The 21,199-nt window shown below is 34.8% G+C and overlaps 2 protein-coding genes across 4 annotated transcripts; both read right to left on the reverse strand.

Annotated features, from left to right (window-relative positions):
* Positions 1-1,570: 1,570 nt before the first annotated feature.
* On the reverse strand, positions 1,571-9,720 carry LOC133692679 (uncharacterized). Of its 3 annotated transcripts, XM_062113782.1 has the most exons (15): positions 9,331-9,718; positions 8,956-9,050; positions 8,743-8,856; positions 8,365-8,469; positions 8,148-8,219; positions 6,594-6,706; positions 6,095-6,229; positions 5,519-5,587; positions 4,844-4,931; positions 4,661-4,732; positions 4,470-4,570; positions 3,451-3,568; positions 2,830-2,889; positions 2,601-2,711; positions 1,571-2,093 (listed from the first exon to the last, which is right to left on the reverse strand). In XM_062113782.1, exons 1-15 carry the CDS (start codon positions 9,425-9,427, stop codon positions 1,983-1,985), a joined length of 1,461 nt encoding a protein of 486 aa, XP_061969766.1. In that variant the 5' UTR covers positions 9,428-9,718; the 3' UTR covers positions 1,571-1,982. The 3 variants fall into 3 exon arrangements, with proteins under 3 accessions (XP_061969766.1, XP_061969767.1, XP_061969768.1); XM_062113783.1 differs by lacking the exons at positions 1,571-2,093; positions 2,601-2,711; positions 2,830-2,889 and adding an exon at positions 3,113-3,270 and having other exon boundaries at positions 9,331-9,720; XM_062113784.1 differs by lacking the exons at positions 1,571-2,093; positions 2,601-2,711; positions 2,830-2,889 and adding an exon at positions 3,113-3,345 and having other exon boundaries at positions 9,331-9,720.
* A 2,826-nt stretch (positions 9,721-12,546) lies between these two features.
* Positions 12,547-20,888, reverse strand: LOC133692168 (uncharacterized). The gene is made up of 11 exons (XM_062112905.1): positions 20,464-20,888; positions 19,733-20,113; positions 19,489-19,625; positions 18,655-18,768; positions 18,451-18,534; positions 17,501-17,680; positions 16,450-16,591; positions 14,910-15,070; positions 14,703-14,829; positions 14,474-14,554; positions 12,547-14,297 (listed from the first exon to the last, which is right to left on the reverse strand). The coding sequence occupies exons 2-11, from the start codon at positions 20,042-20,044 to the stop codon at positions 12,966-12,968; spliced, it is 2,670 nt and encodes an 889-aa protein (XP_061968889.1). The 5' UTR covers positions 20,045-20,113; positions 20,464-20,888; the 3' UTR covers positions 12,547-12,965.
* Between the last annotated feature and the right edge of the window lie 311 nt (positions 20,889-21,199).

The raw sequence follows: 21,199 nt of genomic DNA on the forward strand, positions 1-21,199 counted from the left end.
TAAGATTTCATTAAAATCTATTAATTAAATTTAATTCAAAGGGTTCCAAATATATTGTGAGTTAATTTGTGGATTATTAAATCAATTATTTTTATTAAAACAATATCTTTTTTTTCTAGGATTAGATTGAATTTGATTGAATTAATAAAATTATTAAAAATCTGACTAGATTAACTAGATTTTACTAATTTAATATTTTTTAATTTAATTTAAAATCTAAATCTGATTAAATTTTCTAAACTAACTTATCAAAGGATTTAATAACTATTATAAAGAGAGAGAAATATAAAGGAGAGAACTGAGAACAGATTCAAAGCCACCAGCCAGCTAGGTTAACATTACTACTACTTCTTACTAAAAAAAATGCTACATTAAATATTAATTAATATTTTTAATTTTATTTATTATTGCTGTCTTCTCGTTACAGGTATAACCAGCAAACGGACTCTGGGTCGTCGCCAATTCATAAGTTAACAATCTGCGTTGGCGACGGTTAATTCCAGAAAACATCTCCATAAACATGCAATGATGGTATTTATTTTCAGCATGATGAACTATCCAGACGATCACTGTGTTAGGATCGCAGGTGGTCTGATCTTTGCTCATTGGAGGCAAAACACAATATATAACGTTGTGGTTCAGTACTTGTTACGTCCACAGTGCAGCCAATATTATTATAGGAGAGAAAACAATAAAACTACAACAATGGAGGAGGGAGGAATCATCATCTCTACTCGACTCCCAACTCTCTCTCACTGCAGTGCTGCTTGTGGCAGCCGCTGCTGCTCTCTGGCAGCTCACTCCTCTTTTTTCCTCTCTTTGCTTGGGTCTATTTATAGGCTAAGTATGGAAGGTTATCATGATGGTATTTATTTTCAGCATTTACCTTATCAGCAAAGTATGGAAGGTTATCATGGGGATGCTTCGCAAAGTACCCTGCAAAATAGCCTCTAGTCAAGCTGCATTCAAGAATGCCAGTATATAGGTTTCTAATCAAATCGTGGATGGATGAGTATAGATACGCAGACTTAACCTGTTTGAATACAATTTAAAATAGCAGCAGTAAGATTACTAATCATAAGGAGTACAGATAGACCTTACGTTCATCAGCTACAATTGGTAGATTGAGACGATATTGTGCAGACATTGCAACTTCAATCTTCTCACCATTGCCATTTTCTGTTTTTCTTTTTCCGAACATCTGTAGCATAAATCTTTGAAAAGGTTACAAGAATATATATATATATATATATATATATATATATATATATATATATATATATTAAGACTATATTGCGCAGGCAGGGAACTTGTTTTGTATGTGCTTGCGAGGCCCTTGGTTCAGCAGCAACCGTCATCTTGTATTGATTTTTGCCTTGTACACCATTTTCATTAAGGATAAATGTTTGGCGTTTCAGGCCAATTGAAGGTAAATTTTATGGCAAATTCAGAGTTTTTCATGTACCCGAAAGTAGGTAAAAGCATAAACCATAGTGGAAAAAAATTTTCTTCATCTTTTACTTGAAATATATGCGTGTGGCTAGCGCATAAGACAATAACCAAGCAAAAATAAGAGAATTTAAACCACATTGGATTTACGAGCAACATAGAATTAGAAAGCCTTCAACATATGACAAAATCAAGTGCACTAAAACTACCTTCCTGGGGAATTGAGAGTTCGAATGCATTCAAGAATTCAATTCATGAACGGAACTGAAGAGCCCATGAGCTCGTGGCATGTCCTCCCTCCCCAGAAGAGTTCTTTAGTTCAAGTTTCTAACTATTATTAATGAAAGAGGAGGAAAAATGGAGCTCAAAATTGCACAGAAATCAATTAAGTAAAATACGATATCAAGATCTGTCCAGAGACGCTTGGAAGCACAACTGTCAACTCCATACAAGTATTTGATCAATTAGAGCTGGAAAGAGGCTGGATTGGAACAGATATGGCAGAGAAGAAAACACATCTTCCACAGACAGTGTCAAGAATTAGCAAAACCCTGCTTTGCCTTGAGGACGAGCTCTTCAGTTGTGGTGCCAATAATCTCATTAGCACGTTTTAGCCCAACACAGAAATATCGTCCGAGAGAATCCTGTATTCAAATTTACTTCCTGGTCAGAGGAAAAGATAACAACTTGCGTGCACGGAAGATAGCATGGAAAATTCATGCTTACGCCAAAGACTAGTTTTATCCAACAGCAATAATGTTCTCAAAATTCAAAATTTCTATGCGTGACATTGTTAGTGTGCATGATTTTCAAAAAGGTGTCTCCCAAATGTACCAAGTCCAGTTTAATGCTTAGCCAAATGCCGATTTAACTTTTATCCAATAATCTTTCAGATATACAGGTAGATTTCCCAGGGGTCCTATATTTTTAGTCTCCGTGGAAGCCATTTGTGGTGGCCTCAACAAATTGAAATACTTGGGTAGCAGAAGCTTTTGACAAACTTATTTAGATGATGCAAAAGATGCCTGCCTATCCAACTGGTCCTTGTTGGATGTCTATATGTGGAATGATATCAACATCAATTAGCTAAGATAAAAACTGTAAATTCCGATTTTGTTCTATCAAATTCAGTCAAGAGAACTGTTTCTTACCCGAGCAACAATGCCCAGCTTCTCTAACTTTTCAACTGCATCATCCACATCAAAATTACAGCTCTCACCAAACTCTTCTTTAATCAGTTCCTCGCAACGCAAATCCAAATCCTGTTTCACATTATAACAAAGTTATACCTAAGAGACAGTGCAAGGGAGATTTTGTCCTCCAATGATCATGATTCAAGAACAATAAACAAAAATAGAAAGAGGAAGAAGTGGTCCATACCTGCCTAGTAGCTTTGCCTTGCTCCATCAATATAAAGAAGGAAATAATAACCTCTTTGACCTGAAAAATGAATTAATTTAAGCATCTGTTACTTTATAGTTAACAACAAGTAGTCCCCAATCCTGGATCATTCACCAATAAGACAATGATTACTTCATACATATCTTAGGGAGCACTTGCTCAGTACTTCTGGAGTATATTCTCTCTCCCTCACAAAAGTGGGGTTCACAGGCTGCCTGTATACTCTTGAGCATCAATTTGGTACATGCTTTAGAGAGAGAGAGAGAGCAATTTGGCATCTTCTTTTATTGAATATGTAATCATACTAAAACAGCCCGTGCACATGAAAAACGAGAGGATTTGTAAAAGAAAAGGTGATAGTTTGAATCTTGATCACCAACTGAATCTCCAGTCCTCCTTTCCCTCACTCCCATGTCCAAACTCCTCACCCGAACAAGAATATTAATTAGTCAACTACATGTTTTGAATAGTTACAGCTATCTTCTTCAGAAGGTACTGTTAAAAGAACCATTGTACACATTATATAGCTCATTGAAAGGAACAAAAAAGTGAACATATTGTAAAGTAACTAGAAAAGAAATCATGAAGCTTGAAGCTCACTTCCTGTTGAATCACGTCATCACACAGGTGAAGAAGAGTACCCCTTCCACTATCTAGTTGTTTATCATACATGGACTGTGTAATCAAGTTTTGATATGCAGCAAAATTTTGCTGGAACCTGCAGGTAGTTGAAAAAAAATTAGCCGCATCAGTAATTAAAAAAAAAGTTGAAGGAATGAAAGAACATGTCATGTGACAGACAGAGGAGACTAGCTAAGTATTCAGTCTTGAAATGGGAAGCAGCAATAATGTTTGCAGTGTGCAGTCAGGATAACAAGATTTTGGTGAATGTGGCTATGAAATCTTAAAAAGAAATTGGAATAAACTCGAGCTTGGCATTACAATGAGGGAATTTACGACAAGTCAACCCCCTCCATTGATGGAGTGGATACCCCAAATTATGTGCGCTCCTAAAAGCATTGCATAAATGAAGTGCCAAAGGTAAAATAGCAGTTTGAAGAAAATTGGTCGACAGACCCATAGTTTTAAAATGTTACAAATCCCCAAGAAATTCTGCATAGATTATCATACCAATTATAATGGGAGAATAAAATAAGACTATAAGACCAATGGGTGTTTAGCTCAATGGTACTCATTCTTATGAATATGGGAGAGTTGGTGATGAAGAACCAGCAACAAGATCACAAACTAGAGAAAAACTGAATATCAAGGTATGGTGTGGCACACAAGAAGGAAACTAAAATAACAAAATTGAAGTCGCATTTCTTTCTAAAACATATGCTCTTAAAAAAATCTATCTTGTGGAACTGCATCAGTGGGCAGGTCTCACGTTTGAGTCCTGCTCTTGCCACCTAGGAACCAAAGAAAGAAAGGAAGGATGGTAACATGTAACAAAATGTTCAGAATCAATCCAAATCATCCAGTGAACCTTCATTAGATCCACAACCAATTTGCCACATGCATAGTGATAAAAAAGAACAGCACATAATGATATTCTAGGAATCAAAAATGGTAAAAAAAAAAAAAGGTCATGGGAGGGAGAGAAAGAGAGACTCAACGTGAAGTATGTTTTAGCACAGTAACCAACAACTGTGGAAAGGACAGCAAAAATGACCCAAAGATCAGCCTTGGGCATTTCGACTGAACCAATCACAGCAACCTGCAAAGAAAGACGTGTTAAGTACATTTGAACAAAATAATTGAAAGCCAAAGTGCAGTCAACTGAAGCAACTTTATTCATGAAACTCACTAGCCCAACTACAGCAGAAACCAGGAACTTGACCCAGTCCATTGGAGTTAACCCAGGGTTCTTCTTTTCAGGCTGTTGAAAAAGAGAGGATGTACATGAAGTCAGGTGGATCTCTTAGATATAGGGCAGCAAATACATACTAGAATCAAAAAAGAGATAAGCGGAGAGCAGTTAAAATCTCACAAGAACTATTTCCATATCAGCCATTGGAATGTTTTTGAAATGTTTCACATATATCCCCCGTTCAGTTTTTGATTTTGTGGGTGCCGGCCTGGAAAAATGTCATCAATGCCAATAAATTAGATATGATCATTTAAGGATTGGTTTCCATGCAGAATGCTTCGAAGAACAAGTTTGGCATTCCATCTCACTCTCCCAACAGATAAAATAAACAATACATTAAATTTAAGGAATATTGTGTGTGCACTTACATAGCAGTGTGTGTGCACTTACATAGTAGTGTGTGTGGTTGGGTGGGTTCAAGGAATTTAGGGGGTGGCCTCCCCCAGAAAATTTTAAAAAATTTAAGAAAATTTAAAAAATAACCCAATGTTGCATAAAATTTTAGATAAATTCTATGAAATAGGCCCCCCAAATGCCACATCCTGGATCCATCCCTAAGTGGGTGGGTGGCTAGGTGTGCGCATGCATGTGTGTGCATGCAAATGTTGTGGCAAATGAGTCATTTCGACATGAAATTAATGGATCCTTATTGGTTTCTTAACATAGATCTAAAGGATGGTGAAATGAAACATCAATGTGAAAAGTAGGTTTCTTTATTTCCTTTAGCAATATAGGTCGTAAAGTTTCAGAGAGACAATTTAGATAATTTTTCAGATAAATGAAAATAAGAAATACCTGTAAACGACTATGATCCTATCAAACGTAGGTTCCTGTATTGTAGTCTTGCTCAGCAAATTGCTGACACTGGAGGAACAAGGAAGAAGTAGGAATGTCATAACATAGGATAACCACAAGTGATTCAATACATGCAACTTAAGCAAGCACACACTTCTCAGGTGTTTGTGTCATTGTGTATGTATAATACTATAATACTTGCCTTTTGGCATTCATTATAACATTTTTTCCCACTTTGTCCGAACAAAAGACATAGTAACTGAATGGATATCATAAATACAACCATGATTGATTTACTTGGTCATATAACAACAGACACAGATCTGGAGCAAGAATTTCAAGGTTCAAACTTTTGCTTAAATTCAAGCATCTTGACCAGAATGTAATTTTTGGCTTAACTATAGTATACTTGCAGAACTAAATTATAATTTATATGAAGTGATATTTAAGTCAATAAAGAGATTTAAAAAGCATGACCAGGAAAGATGCGCTCCTCATAAGTTTCACTTTTCTCAAACTTCCGTTCATGAGAATGGAAGAGAGGGGGGGTTTATTTGACAAAACACAGCATACAACCTTAAATCCATTTTTTCCAGTCGGAGTCTTTCAACAAACAAATCATCCTGATCAGCTTCAGAGTTAAGGTCATCATCCTTCTTTTGATCATTCTTGCGCTGTCCACTTGACTTTCTTGCAAAAACAATTTCTAGCCTGCAAGCACCAAAAACCCAGAAAGAATTGAAAAAAGATGAGGAATACATAAAACAATTTAAATTGCCAGGCATGAAGGGAACAATGTTCATATTGAAAATAATTTACATGCCAAATGTCCCTTTTCAAACAGTCAGTTCAAGTTTAGGAACATTAATGGGAAATAATTGCATGTCTCCTGATTCCCTTTATAAGCTTGTAAGGAAAATGATCATTTTTTTAATTTCATTTGATATGGTTAAATACTATTCGTGCATTTGCCTATAGAAAGATGCAAACTATTTTAGATCTACTCCCTAAAATTATGTCCAGTCATATATTAGTTACAACAAAGTTTTTACATCATCGGCAGGAAATTTCTTACCGGGTTACTCTTAAAAGAAATCCCCAAAAACGTCCAATCAGCATGTCCACTTTCTCCATGAAAAAATAATCTGTTGTTCTATCAATTCCAATCCCACGCCGAAAGATAATGTACTAAAAATAAGTAATGATAAAGATTAGTTTCCTTGGATGAAATATAATAAGAAAAGAAAACTCAATATCTATTATAAGTGTTGTAATCATCAATTTAAGACCTATCTGCACTTCATTTAATACATTTCCATTCACTAAAGAACATTCAACCACAATAACACTGGACAGTCATTAAGATCATGAAAGTTATTGCATCACATGGGTCAACATTGGTCAAGTGAGTGAGCATGCATCATTCGTCAAGGTTCTAGTTATCAAGAAAACTGAAGTCAAATTCCCTAACCTATGTCGCCGATTAAAGCCATTACCTTCTTAAAGACCCAAACAAGTTGAAATGAACTATTTGACGATAAGCATAACATAAAATTAAGAAACAGAGGACCCTGCATCTAAAATTTTAACAAATACAAAAATAGATAAACAAAAGGCATCCTTGAAACTGAAATTGCTTTGGATATTTTTTCTTTACAGTGTGGCTCATTTCTGCCTGGTGTATTTGCTTTTCAGGAGTATGATTCATTTTACGATGGTAGAAAGTTCACTAGAGTTACACTGAGCATGTCACTTCATCAGCTAAAGATCCTAAATTCTAACAGTTCCATCTGATCCAGCATCATGCAAGGCCAGGAAACAGCTTTGGTTCCAAAAGCAGTGACTTTCTCTTTCGCATGGAAAAGAAAATAGCACAATATGGCAGAAGCAAAAAACATGAGATTTGGATACCTACAACTGACAATGTTTTAAATTATCTTTCATTTCACAACTCCAGGCAACAACAAAGTCAATTGCAAAATTATGCTCCATCAGGATAAGGGAATTAGAATTTAGAAAGTTGCTGCAATATGTCATGGCTTGAGCAAATGGTTTAGGCAAAGTTCCAAGACGATAGTGAGCAACGCGGAGCATTAAGCGTGAAAAATAATAATACACTCATGGCAGCTGTTTGAGACACAAGTCACACAAAAATGAAGAGGCATTGTTAAGGCCAAAATTCACATGAAAGTATGGGCTCTGGTAGTGCAATCCCCCTTCATGGTATAGTGATCCACAACTGATTCGGATATTTTGAAACTTTTATAAGACTTATAAATATTGTTTAACCTCAAACTTTCACGGTTTGCATCAATTATTTCTTAAATTGCAGTGAAGTGCAAAGTGCAAGGCCTTGTGCAGAAAATCAAAGAAATTTAGAAGTTGCAATGGCATATATATTGAACAAGATTGCATGCAAGCATAATAAGGGAGTGTTTGGTATTGCAGTTGCTAGTGCTTTTCACTGGTTTTGACATGTGACTAGGAGTCAACCATTCCACATGTTGCACAGGCATGAAGAGGCCACAACAACAAGGAAAATTTGTGTTGATTGATGCTCACAAAGGCAGTCATGTACAGAAGGTTTTCAAATGATCAGCGTTGTTTAAAGTTCAATTTAGTGCAATACCTTATCAGCAAAGTCAGGGAGGTTTTCACGGGGATGATCATTAAAGTAAGCCTTCAAAAGTTTCTTGTCAAGCTGCACAGAAGGAAAAAAGAAAAAGGATAGTGGAACTGAAAATTTGAAGATGCATGAAAATATCCATGGAACACACCAAAAAAAAAGTCTAAGCATGCTTGCATCTCTTCAAAATGAAATTACTCAAAGGCATGTGATCACAAACCTTGGACTCGTCAACTTTGATGGGAAGATTTAGAAGATATTGTCCTGAGAGTGCAACATCAATCTCTTCATCGGTTGTTATCTTGAAGTTGCTCTTATCCATCACCTTTTTATAAATCAAGCAGAAAAATAAATTGACAGCAGAATTATTTACCATCTTGATTTGATTCTCTGCTACATCTTGTCTAACAACCGAATCGCCTCTCTTCAATTTATTACAGTTTAAAGTTGCAAAAAAGCTCTAGCTTTTGTTTTTCTTTCAGAAAAGAAAAGGTCATCCTACTCCCTTCTTAACCATGACAACAACTAGTGTTACTTGTTTCATTCCATGCATGTCCAAACTCACCCACCCGACATGAAGTAACAAAAGGTGCCAAACCTGAAATAAGTAAGTCAAGAAATTCTGTTCAAGTACATCAATTTCCTCAGGAGATAGGTTCTGCTGCTCCAATTTCTTAGCCCCAGACACAGGGTCAAACAGCGAATACAATTGCTGGAGACAAAACATAAATGTGAAAAACATCTTGATTTGACAAAGCTATTGTAGTGTATAGTCTAAAATGAATAAAAACAACCAAAAAATAACCAGTACCATCAAATCCTCAAACTGCAGAAGATACCAAGCTCGTATGGTGTACTCAACTCTCTTACATAGTTTCAGAAACTCAGTCCTGTCAGAACCATGTTCTGCAACAAAAAATGTTGAAGTTTTTTTCAGAATTCTCATGTCAGTTGCAAAGATTGAGTCCGTTACTAATTAAATTAAACATAAAACAGATTCACATTCTCTTTCTTTCACATTCACATTCACATTCACAATAGAAGAGAAACAATCTGAAATCTGGTCTAATGGACCCAATTGTCAGAAATTTGAGAAAACAAAGGAAACCCACAATTCTATTCTATCTATCTATGTGTAAAAAGAAAAAAGAAAGAAACTTGAGGAAAAAGATGATACATTACATACCAATGAGGTTGGCCAAGGTCATGATGAGCTTTGGTTTCAGAATTGGAATCACTGATTCCCTTTCCAATCTTATCATCTCCTTCTTCTTTCTCTCCATTGCTCCCTCAAAAACAAAACAAATCCAAACCCAATTCTTCTTCAAAAACCAGCCTTGTTTCTGGGAATTTTAGAAAGAAAGTTGCGTGAAGCTGAGGAGATTCTAATTTCTAGCTATATATGAAAACAAAGAAAAGGTTTTTTTTTCCAAAACCAAAGACAAAAAAAAAGTAAATGAAGGGTTTGTTTCGGTTATGATTTGATGACTGAATCACTTCAGTTTACTTTGTGTGATCCATTAACTTTTCCTTCATCTCTTTCACCACCTAGACCAGCCCGTCCTCTTCGGAGGGAAATTTCATGTATTTTTATTTTTACTTTTACTGTTTAGACTGTAGACTAGAGTGAGGGACTCGATTGAAACAATTCAAAGAGTATAGGGACGGATGCGGGATAAGTTAAGTCTGTCCGTACCCTGTCGGATGTCGGTGGCCCTTCCCCTTATGTTTGTACTAGTTTACTAGTTTTACTTCGCCACCTGTGTTGTCTTTGCAGCAGCATGAGGAACTTTTTATTGATTTATTGTTACAAGGGTGTAAAAAAAAACCGGATAATATTAAATATTTGTATTTTCTAACTTAATTTAGGTTTTATTTGAAATTGAGGTTAAACTGCAATTTAAAAAAAATTATTTTTTAGTTTTAATTTAATTTTTTAAAATTTTTATATCATTTTGATGAGATATATTAAAAATATAAAAAAACATTATTTTAATAGATTTTCAATCTAAAAATATTTTGAAAATTAATTTTTAATACATTTTCAAACAAACTTTTAACTTATCAAAGTGAAATAATATAGCTATTACATATGATAATAAATTAAAAAATCTAATAAATAAATATCAGGGCTCAGATGATATGTTAGAATTTTTAAAACTCAGTTAACCTAACCTAGCCTATATGTCCTATATTTTATTTTTAAATTTGATAGTTTGTGGATTAAATAGTTATTTTTATTTTATTTATAAATTTTTTAACTTCAAAATTTTTATTAGAAAGCTTATTTTTAAATTTATTTAATGTAACAAAAATAAAGGTTTTCTCTCTTTATTGGAGGGGAGAAGAGGGTAACTAAAATTTAATGATGGTATAATATGTGAAAATTAGACCTGACATTAGAGGTGTCATGACTTCTACGATCTAAGTTTTAGGTCAGTCTTTAAATGCAAACCCGTGAAAATTAACAATTTAAACCCAACACATGGATATCTGTATTATTTATAAAAAAAAATCTAACCCTAGTCAGATGCAATATATCTAACTTGCTCGGGTAAAAAAAAAATTGAATGGTTTGATTTATAATTTATAAAATATCATAAGTGGTTGAATATAATTATAAGTTCAAACCCTTACCAATTATATCATTAACACTTGTATTTAGTATTGATAGACACAGTTATAATAGTTGATGTCTTACCTGGTAGAAAGTTCAAGTTAGGGATTATCAAATCAACTTGGATCATTTTTTTTTATCAAAAACAATGTTATCTCTTTTTTTTCAAAAAAAAAAATGGTTTTGACCCCATTGATTTTGAACGGGTCAATCATGTAGTGAATTAAAGCATCAAGTCACCCAGGTTTAATTAAATCAATGTTAAAATCGGTTCAAATTAAAACCTGGACATATCAAGCTTCGAATCATATATTTGTCAAGTCAACCCATCAAATCAAAATTGGTTTGGTAACTAAATTTTTTTTATAGATATAGTTTACTTCTCGTGCTATAATGTGGATTGGATTAAAAAATATTTAAACATAATAAAAGAATATTCAAGTTTTTAGGAATTCTTTGATATTATCATTAAACTCAATCTACTAAGTAAAACACTATCTCCAAACTCAAGTCATTGTAATTAAACTCAGTCCAGTATATAAAGGCTTTAAAATATCGACCACTATCAAACTCTCATCATTGAAACCAAGTTTGACTATTTTTTGTGTTAATATCATGACAATTAATTATTTTTTCTTTTTCATAGTTTTCCAGCAATTTTTTTCTCTAATTTAGAGACCGAAAAATAAATAAAATAAATTATTGGATCAAAATAAAAATTATTATAAATTTAAAGTAAGTTATGTATTTTATCCGAGTTAAAGCTTGATTTAATATTTAGAGCGTAAAATAATGTAATTCAAAGAAAAAAAAAATGGCAGGAGATTCACTGAGCAGTGGCTGACCTTATACCTTTTTAGTTTTTGTTAATGATTATAGACATGGTGTACTCTTCTTCTTCTTCTTCTTTTAATTTCAAAAGGTTTTATTTTTTGTGCTTCCGTTTTTCATCAAAATTTTTTTTTATGATAAGGTGTTTTAAACTCTCAACTTATCCCATTAAAATCACTTGGTAGATACATGTTTCCTAAAAAATAATAATTGTGGAATATGAATTTATGTAAAATCTAGAAAATTGAGTTACATTTTAAATTAATTTTAATCTAAAACTCCAAAATGGTCGTACCTCATTTTTAAACCATCGAATAACATTTGAGATTTAAGTTTTAACAATTTATTATCCACAAACTAAAAAGATTTAAGAAATGAAATATTTTTCATTAAAACAATCCGTATTTTTATGGTCCAAAACAAAATAATAAAAATAAAAATATCACATAAATAGACCTTGAACCTTCAATACACTGAATAGACGCTTCAAATAATAACGGTATCTGCAAAGTTATTATACTAATTATTGTATTTTAAAGTAGTTTTTTTACTTGAAAATATATTAAAATAATATATTTTTTAATTTTTTTAAATTTATTTTTGATATTATCAGTGTTAAAACAACCTCAAAACACCATAAAAAAATAATTTTGGAAAAAAACACGGCGTGGCAACATAAGCAAACAGGGTATTGATATCTACTTCTCTGGCTTTATTCCATACACCATTCTAACGGGACAAAAGGTCCCATTCACCACCTAGATATTCTGCCAGTGTGTGATAATTGTGTGTTTTACAACAACGAGATGATCATATAGCTTCCCACAAAACGAACACGCAAAATCCTGTATGTGCAGACTCTTGGAAGTATTTTGTTCAACAGAGATTGCAAGTAAATTGAGTATGCTAGGTTGCATGAAATGAAAGAATTGAAAACCAGTAAATCAAAAACAATGATGCGAGAGCCTTTGGCAATTTATAGCCTTAAAAATTATTGAAAGATGTTTCTCGGTCAACAAAGGGAGAAAAAAAATGTGACTGAAAACAAAAATGCAAGGTGTAACGTACCTACCAGATAGAAGATATCAGAACCTTTTTGATCCTTCCTCATCTTTGCTCTCACCTGCCTATCTAACATCTGGATATTTACATGCTGTTTGAATTGGCTCTCGTATAAAGTATGTACAAAAACCTTTCTCGGAATTTGTCGCGAGATTTTGCACTTCTGCAAATCTTGCATAAGCTCAAAAGTCTCTTCCCACAACCTCTATAGGTAACAAGTCAAGATTTCCTTTAAAGACATCTTGAATTTGGCATTTCTTCTCATGATTGTAACCTTGAGCTTCACCTGCCAAAAATGTGAGGAAAAACATTCATTGATTCCATGAGCTTAAGTGCGGTTTTCCCACTGGATCATGTAAAGCAGAATTGTGTGGCAAAGTCATCCATCCCATGTCATCAGGCATCAGGGAACTTGCAGTGTCACGCCCACCAAAGTAGTCAAGTGGGTGAACTGCTTGTGGTAAAGTATTACTGATCCTGGGAGTGACCCCACTCACCATACCATAGTTCCTCGGCAACACAAACTGCTCAGCAGACCCCACTAAATCAAAGGGACCACTTGAACGCTGATTGACAAGGCTACCTGAACGCAATTGGTTAATGGGGTTTCTCGTATGCAGTTGGTTACACTGTGATAGAACACTAAATAGGCTTTGATCTGCATTACTTCCAATGCTCTGGTTTGAGACACTAGGACCACCTGCACCAGTCCAGTCCCTGCAAACTTGATGCTCCCCAGAGAACCAGTTCTGAGTTAACAATCCACCATCATTTAGATGGGATTGGAGCCGTGCTGGCAAACGAACAGGATTAACATTCCAGTCTTGCAGAATGACTGGTGGTGCATTTCCTTGTCTTGGAATCAAGAACCCTCCCCCCTCGGAATAAATGTCCTCTGTTATATTTTGTTGGAAGTAATCCTCAGTGTGCCTCTTCTGTCCCGGTTCAAGTGACAGCAAAGGCTGAAGCTGCCCCTGGAGATTTCCTGTAAACTGGCCATCTTGCATTATAACACCATTTGGTGATTGAAAATCTAGCCCGTTTTGTTTTTGTTCACCATGGTAGGGTAACATTGCCTGACTTTTGAACAAAGATTGAAGCAATCCACTGCGATCATGGTTTGGGTAAGAACTGAAAGAACCATCATCAGATTGTCCGTGCAACAAATCTTTCCCAGCATCTTCTTCGTGCACTTTAGATCCCAAATCAATTAATTGAGAACGTTGCTCTTCATTAACTTGATGTGGCAGTGACAATCCACCAGTAGATATGTATTCATGGTTTGCACTATCATAATATGAATTAGGTATGCTAGCTGCTGACCAGACATCTCCACCAGAAGAAGATATAGGGATTCCCTGATTGATGGAAGTATCTGTAGCATGCATGCTGCCTGAGTACTCAGATACATGTGGAGAAGCTTCATCTGAATTGGAGTTTGAACGGACATGATTATTTTCCATATTCATATCTACAGGGTTAAGATCCTGGCCAACAGAAAGGGAGGAAATATGCTGTGGAGACTGATCCTGTGGGGAGATAGAACCAGAATTGCCATCATCAGAAATGTCAGATTCTTGGTATCTTGTTCCATGATCATTCTGACCCTGAAGCATGATCTCATGGTTCTGTTCTTGCATATCCTGAAAAACCAATGATAAGAAAGTCAAAACTTCAAATCAAGAATATTTATACCATCGTACAACAATGAGACTTAAGTCGAACAGGTTTTGTTGGTCAACAGATGATACTATCTGGATAATTAAGCATGGAGCAAAAGAAAAAGGGGGGGAAATATAATGATGACAGAGAAATAAACCTCCATGCTGGTTTCATGTTTGTTTGCACCTTGATCACTCTGATCCTGAAGCACAGTCTCATGGCCATCCTCCTCCAGATACTGGTTTGGAAACCAAACAAGTTTAGTATAGAAAAAGAAGATTTCTAGTTTTTCACACAATTTCTGCTGGACTGGACATACAACAAAATGATATGAGCCCACAGGAGCAGGGTGAAAAGGAAAAATATATATGGCCAGAATGGCAGACCTCCACTGGATATTTTAATTTGCCTTTCATCTCTTGCTCCATAGATTTGGTTATCTCCTGTCTCTGAAACTGTCTTTGTCTCCAGATCACATATGCTGCAGGAAGATCTTTGTGTGCCAATTGCATCCTACATGAAGCAAAATCCTATTCTGAGGGGGAAGACATCATATATTTTTGTGTCCGTAAAAAAGGTGCAGTCCAACTAACCAATGCTCCAGCAACTTCTTATGTTCCTCTTTCACAAATTCTTCATATGGTTGTACATGCAAAGTATCAAGGTCACCTAACACACAGTTAAGAGACTTAGATTGAATGCTTTTACCGGATTGCTTCATGCTCTTGACAAGTTGGTGCTGCTTCTTGCTTATCTGAAATATCAAATGCAGATTATCAACAAAATCCTCAAAAAAGAAAGAAACAAAAAACAAAAAGAATTGCATATATTTTCCTCATCTCCAACATTTTGCAAATGTTTAAACCTTATTGTTATATGCAAAAGTGAAGTTCATTATCACTTGATTCAGTTACTAATTGCTAAAGGGAAACATCAATTGTGGTAGCCACCTAAGCATGCAGGATGGAATGTGTAGACACATGAGACTTGACAAACAGGAGAACCAAGTTAAATAACTCCAATGAATGTTTTAGGAGTGAAGCTAACTGCTTCAGAAACTGAACCTCAAATTATTTGAAGAAAAATCCACGCAAGTGATTGGTGCATTACAAGGAATTGTTTACTCACAATTTCATTGATTCAAGACTTCAAAGCTATGTGGGAAAGTTAGTGTTTAGAATATCTCATGCTCTTTCAGATTCTACCATTAGAACTATCAGGGATTTTCTTCAGCTAAACCCACTATTTCCACCCTATGCTTTCATCCATTCGTACACCAAAAAAATTCATATGTTATCAATTCAGTCAATTAAACACATGAATTTTCAATTTCAGTCTATTGAGTACAATTTCTTAAAATTGAGAATTTACCCTAACCAACTGATTACTCTTCTTGGGTCGTTATTATCAACTTTACTTTCATCCCTATTAATATCATCATCCACTCCATCCATCACATTGAGTAGTCCATTTTATCAATTTAGGCAAATTGTACTAAATTGACAGAAATAAGAAATATATGTGCTCAATGAACCAGATTTATAAAAGAGGCTTTTTTGATGAATTCATAAAAATACAGGGTCCAAATAGGAGGTTTATCTGATTTTCTTCTATTAAAATCCTATTTTCTATTTCAGAAACCTAGCACACACTTTCTAAGTATTCAGAGGCTAGTTTGACAAATTACAAAAGTTTCAAAATTTATGTGTTCTTGTGCCATCTTTTGAACCAAGATTTTCCTTTAAAAATCCAAGAAGCATCCCTGGTGGATTTCAAAGTTTAGCCTAGTGGATTCCAGGTATCTTAGTGGATTCTAGATTTTTTCATCTAATTTCTTCAAATTCAACCATCCATTTTACATAGATGGTGGATCCATGATTATAGAAGCAGGTCAATTGATGAACAATTTAGCTGTCAAAAAATTATTATTTTCATTGATTTTCTTATAATAAGAGCATTAAGATTGAGTAATACATAAACATGCTTTTTCTATAATAAAAGTAAAATATAAAACCACCCCACTAAAAAGATTCTTGCCTATAGATTTCTTAATTTGTAGAGAAAATATCAGGTAAATCCTGCTATGAAGGTAAAGCACTGGATACCAACTAAGAAGTACCAAAGAAACCTAACCTTTAAGTACGACATGTATTTGGCACCATCGCTATGGTAGATATTGCGCTTGTGTATCTTGTCTCCTTTTCCAGGAGTTGCATGATCTGAAGCAATCAATGGCTTTCTACGTTTCTCCTTCATGGAGCCTTTCTCAAAAATCCTGAGACCAAAGGCGACTAATGAGATTCTTATGCCATTGTGCAGGGAATGCAAGACAAATTGGGCAACATAAGATCTAAGATCTTCTGCCCATTGTGTAATTATTATTAGGAAAAGATATGAGGCTACTGCAAATTCGAGCCAACAATGGGAGAAATAAATTACAATGCTTAGAATAGCATTAAAAAATTAAAGATATTAAGCCCCGAATGTCTGCATCAAACCAACCAGCACTGTCCAAAAGCAAATACAAGAGCCAAAGGCAGCACAACTCATTTATTTACCCACTTTGACAGAAGATGTTGTTGAAGGGGGGATAGCATAAATTTTATCAGGAGAACAGAAAGCACAAGAATAAGAAGACAGAAGGCTTTCAGTTCTCCACCCTCCCAGAAAGAATATAATGATACTAATATTTGCAACAATCATGGTGATTGAAAGAGGTTTCCTACATCAGCCTGTAAAGGCATAACCTCAGGAGTATAAGTGGTGGTGAGAAGATAGTAAAGCAGAAAAGATGCGTCTCAAACCAAATCAGCCAACTGATTTTGTTTGGGGGAAGAGTGATACAGGAATCCAGTAGTGACCCTCAAACAGAGTTCAGATTTTGTTTTTAAAATTTTGGAAGCTCTGTAAAGCAAGATATCTGAAAATAACAGAGAGGCTTATTTATCCTTCTTTTAACTCATATCTTTCAAAGATTGAAGAACACTAAAGCAGAGCTATTTATCCTTTACAAAGATCTCTAATCAGAGACATAAGAATAAGTTTTCGAATTAAATTTCACAAATCAAAGACGTGCATACAATTGTTTTGGGAAATGAAAAAAACTCACTTGAGTCTTGAAAAACTGAAAGCAACAACAATCAAATGCATGGCCAGGAAGACTTCATGAGGAAAGATTAATTACCTCTTTTGAAACTCTCCACCCTTTGTTGCAGGAGAGCTCTGACTATCACTGCTAGATGCTTTCTCCTCTGCAACTAAGGAGCTGGATTCAGATGTCACCACCAAATTCTCCCCAAGGTCATGAAATTTAGACTCATTTTCGCAAGGAGAAATTCTTTTATCTGCATCACTTCTTGACCTCCTTAAGAAAAAATAATGTGCAAATGAGATCAAAACTATCATATGAAGAAATCAAAGAACCTCAATAGCTTGATAAAAGAACTTCATGGTAAGAAGAAGAGGCTGCATAAACTCTTCAAAAACCAAATGAGTAATTGAATGAATTAAAACCTAAAAAGTTAACCATTTCATTCCGAACAAAGCAATGAAAAAAATAGAAGTATAAAATACACATTTCAACAGAAACATAATAAAGTACTCAAAAAGTATGGTGCATGCAAGTGTAATTGGCGAATCATGAAAGAGAATTATACATTATTTGATTCCTACCCAAAATTCTCTAAATGCAAGAATGGACTTTGTCCACAAATGGTTTTGCCAGAACACAAATAAGGAGTCTGATGTCATTAGATACAGCTAAGTCAAGTAACTAATTATAATCAGGCGAGTTATAACATTTGGCATTTTAAATGTAACAGAAACCACTGACTAATTACTGGTCACATTTACAAATCCAGTTAAAATCATAGTTCAGGTTTCCACCAACTTACATGACACTCCACATCTGTACCACTCCCATTTTTTCTTCGAATGCACGTGATGGGATCAAAATATTTCTTTCCCTTTATTAAGACCATTGAGCATCACATTTAGATTTTAGGAATGAATAGTTAAGCATGGTAAAGGCAAAAAAACATTTGCGGAAGATGGCTCAGCAAGTACAATGCCTGCTTCACTTGCACATGATACATGAAATTTACACACAAGGTACAGCATGCAGCAGGTACGAACCTCCACATCTTCTGCAAAACTTCCTTTTCTGGATCCTTGCTACTTTCCCATGCATCCTTCAGCTTCTGCAAATATGTTATCATGCTGCCATAAGCAGAAAAACCAAGAAATTTAGCAAACATTGTTAATGACAACATAAGGCACATAAATCACCCCAAACAGCTTTGTTAAATAACAGGACATGAACAAAGAAGTCTGTCATACTCATTATGATAATCCTGCAAGTTGGAGTAGTATGCTTTTTTATCAGCCTTTAGATGCTGTTCCTGACAAAGAATCGCATCAGGGTGGTGATTACCAGAGCAAAGTGAAGCACCCCTGCAACAATATTTTCCACATAAACAGTCTAATCAAACTTTGAACCAGGATCTTAAGTTCATAAAATGATACAGCTTCATGGAAAACCACAATAGAGTTCCTTGTTTTTATTTTTTAATTTTCTGATACTGGGAAAGCCACACGTATCAATGTCATCCCGGAGAATAAGAACAGGTCAAGCAGTTATGAGATATGGAAACCCATATAATATTGAAGAAAGATAAAGCACTGAGAACCAACAAACTTGATGCTGCAACACAAAATTCAATTTGCTCCCACTAAAGGAGTAGCAATTGAAAAGGAAGATACCAATAAAATCCAGCCACTTCAAGCTGCTATTTTCATACTTCTTTTCTTTACTTAGATGCTAAAAATCCAGAATATGACAATATTCCTCTAGAACAATCAGCGAAGAAAATAAGTATGAAATCTGTTCCTCGTATATATATCCATGCAAACACATCTTTCCCAAACCAGGTTGGATCATAAGGCATTCTTTGAAAGAGGAGGGGAAGAAAACCTTTAGTTCCACATGGAATTTGCTTATTAGGTCGTGAAAGATAAAAACAGAGTATCCCTGCATAGAGTCTTGACCAGTGAACAAAAGAAAAAAATCAAAATTCATGCATGTCTGTACTGCCATATCTCCAAAGGAATTGCAAAAAAGAAAACGGTTCATTCCGAGGAAAAAAAAACTAACATCCTAAAATCGATACTTACCATCTAAGTAATGGGTTTCCAAAACGAAAGTTGTCCCCAGAAAGCAATGCTTCCACAACTTCTACTGTACCTAGTCCTGTAGGTAGGAACTGCATAAGAAAGTTTCTCTCATTTTCTGATAAATGAGTCTGCCAAACCTGCATCAGGTTCCACATAGAGGCATAAAACAATTAAACAATCAAGAAAACATATGTATATAAAGTAATAACAAATAATAATAATAATAATAATAAGTTATAGTCACCTCATTCGAGAGGACCTCCGTCAAATTCTTCAACTCAAAAATTTCTCGCGGAACAGGGAAAGCATCTGCTAAAAGATTATGATACTGGGGAACAGAATCAATAAATGGTCTTAAATCTCTCTGACTGATGCCAATTTGCTCCCTTTTGGCAACAACCTTTTTTCGGTTGCCATCCCACTCAAGAGAAATAAGAGATTTTGCATTCAAATCATGCTTCGATTTCTTCTTCTTTTTAGTTCTGTACGGCTCCCAGGAACTACAACCCTCAAGGCTGGCCCCATTAAGCCGATTTCTCCGTTGATCAGCCGCCATCAGCACAGCACAAGATGTCAACAATCAATCCTCAGTAAAAGATTAAAGCGACATTTTTTAAGCATAAACCTGTGTTATTATCCACAAGCAAAAGCAAAATTACTTTAGATATTAATCAATCATTCAATCAATTAATTAATCAACAAGTTCAAACTTCTATAATGCATTAAGGATATTATATAATTATAATTATTTAAACCAGCAATAGCTGAAAAGGCCCGAAATTAAAACAAAAAAATATATATCTTATCAGACGATACAATTATGCAACCCTAGGAACAAAAAACAAAAGGTCGGAATAAATATAATCGAAACAGGTAAAAACTGAGATGAAAAAAAAACAGATACACCAAATAAAAAGATAAGGTCTTTCGAATTGAAAATACGCAAAACCCTAAATAATCGAACGGAAAACATGCCTCGAAGAGAAAAGAAACCGGCAGCCCTTGGATTAACAGTGGAGGGTGCTTGCTCTGTATTGAACGCACAAGCAAAGCAAGGGAGCGACGACGACGACGAGAGGAAAAGAAAGAGAAATAGATTTTTATTTTTATTTTTATTTTTATTATTTTGGTTTAGGTCGTCAAGGTTATCTTCTCCTCCTGATTGACTAGGTTTTTGAGAGACAGAGAGAGGAGACGAGTCTGTGGTTTTGTGAAGCCGAGGGCTTGGAGGAGCGAACGGGTGGTTAACAAGATGAAAGAAGGATGAGCATTCAATCCTCCATTCGCGCGCTTCGGGCTCGGCTTCGATCAGTCAATGGCTCCTACTAGGCTCGGCCTATCGCACCCTGCCCTTGCTTGGTTCCGTATAGTTGATAGTTTGACACGAATGAAAACATGGCTAATTGGTCCTTCTGGAGGAGTAATTTTATGGTGCTCGTTGCATCCTCTCCTGTTATTCATTAGATATTTCCAGAGAGATTTTATTTTTTTATAAAAAAATTATTTAGAAATATATTAAAAAAAAATTTTATTTTTAAAAAATTATTTTTGATATCAACACATCAAAATAATCTAAAAATACTAAAAAAAATTGATTTCAAATAAAAATATTTTAAAAAATTATTTGTTTCAAAAATATTTTTAAAACATAAAAATAAACAGAGTATAAATCTCTCTAGATAGATGTCCCACTTTATGCCTGGCTGGACCA

Source organism: Populus nigra, chromosome 4 (assembly GCF_951802175.1).
Source record: "Populus nigra chromosome 4, ddPopNigr1.1, whole genome shotgun sequence".
NCBI classification, from domain to species: Eukaryota; Viridiplantae; Streptophyta; class Magnoliopsida; order Malpighiales; family Salicaceae; genus Populus; species Populus nigra.

What these genes read in the sequence shown, in the direction of transcription:
- LOC133692679 (XM_062113782.1), bottom strand. Translation starts at nt 9,427, where the DNA reads ATGGAGAGAAAGAAGAAGGAGATGATAAGATTGGAAAGGGAATCAGTG. An exon ending in TCTTGACTTACTTATTTCAG is followed by an intron (nt 8,470 to 8,742) that starts GTTTGGCACCTT and finishes ATTTATAAAAAG; the next exon opens with GTGATGGATAAGAGCAACTT. An exon ending in ATGACGTGATTCAACAGGAA is followed by an intron (nt 2,890 to 3,450) that starts GTGAGCTTCAAG and finishes TTCATTTTTCAG; the next exon opens with GTCAAAGAGGTTATTATTTC.
- LOC133692168 (XM_062112905.1), bottom strand. Translation starts at nt 20,044, where the DNA reads ATGGCGGCTGATCAACGGAGAAATCGGCTTAATGGGGCCAGCCTTGAG. An exon ending in TTGCAGGATTATCATAATGA is followed by an intron (nt 18,535 to 18,654) that starts GTATGACAGACT and finishes TGCTTATGGCAG; the next exon opens with CATGATAACATATTTGCAGA. An exon ending in AATACATGTCGTACTTAAAG is followed by an intron (nt 15,071 to 16,449) that starts GTTAGGTTTCTT and finishes TTGATATTTCAG; the next exon opens with ATAAGCAAGAAGCAGCACCA.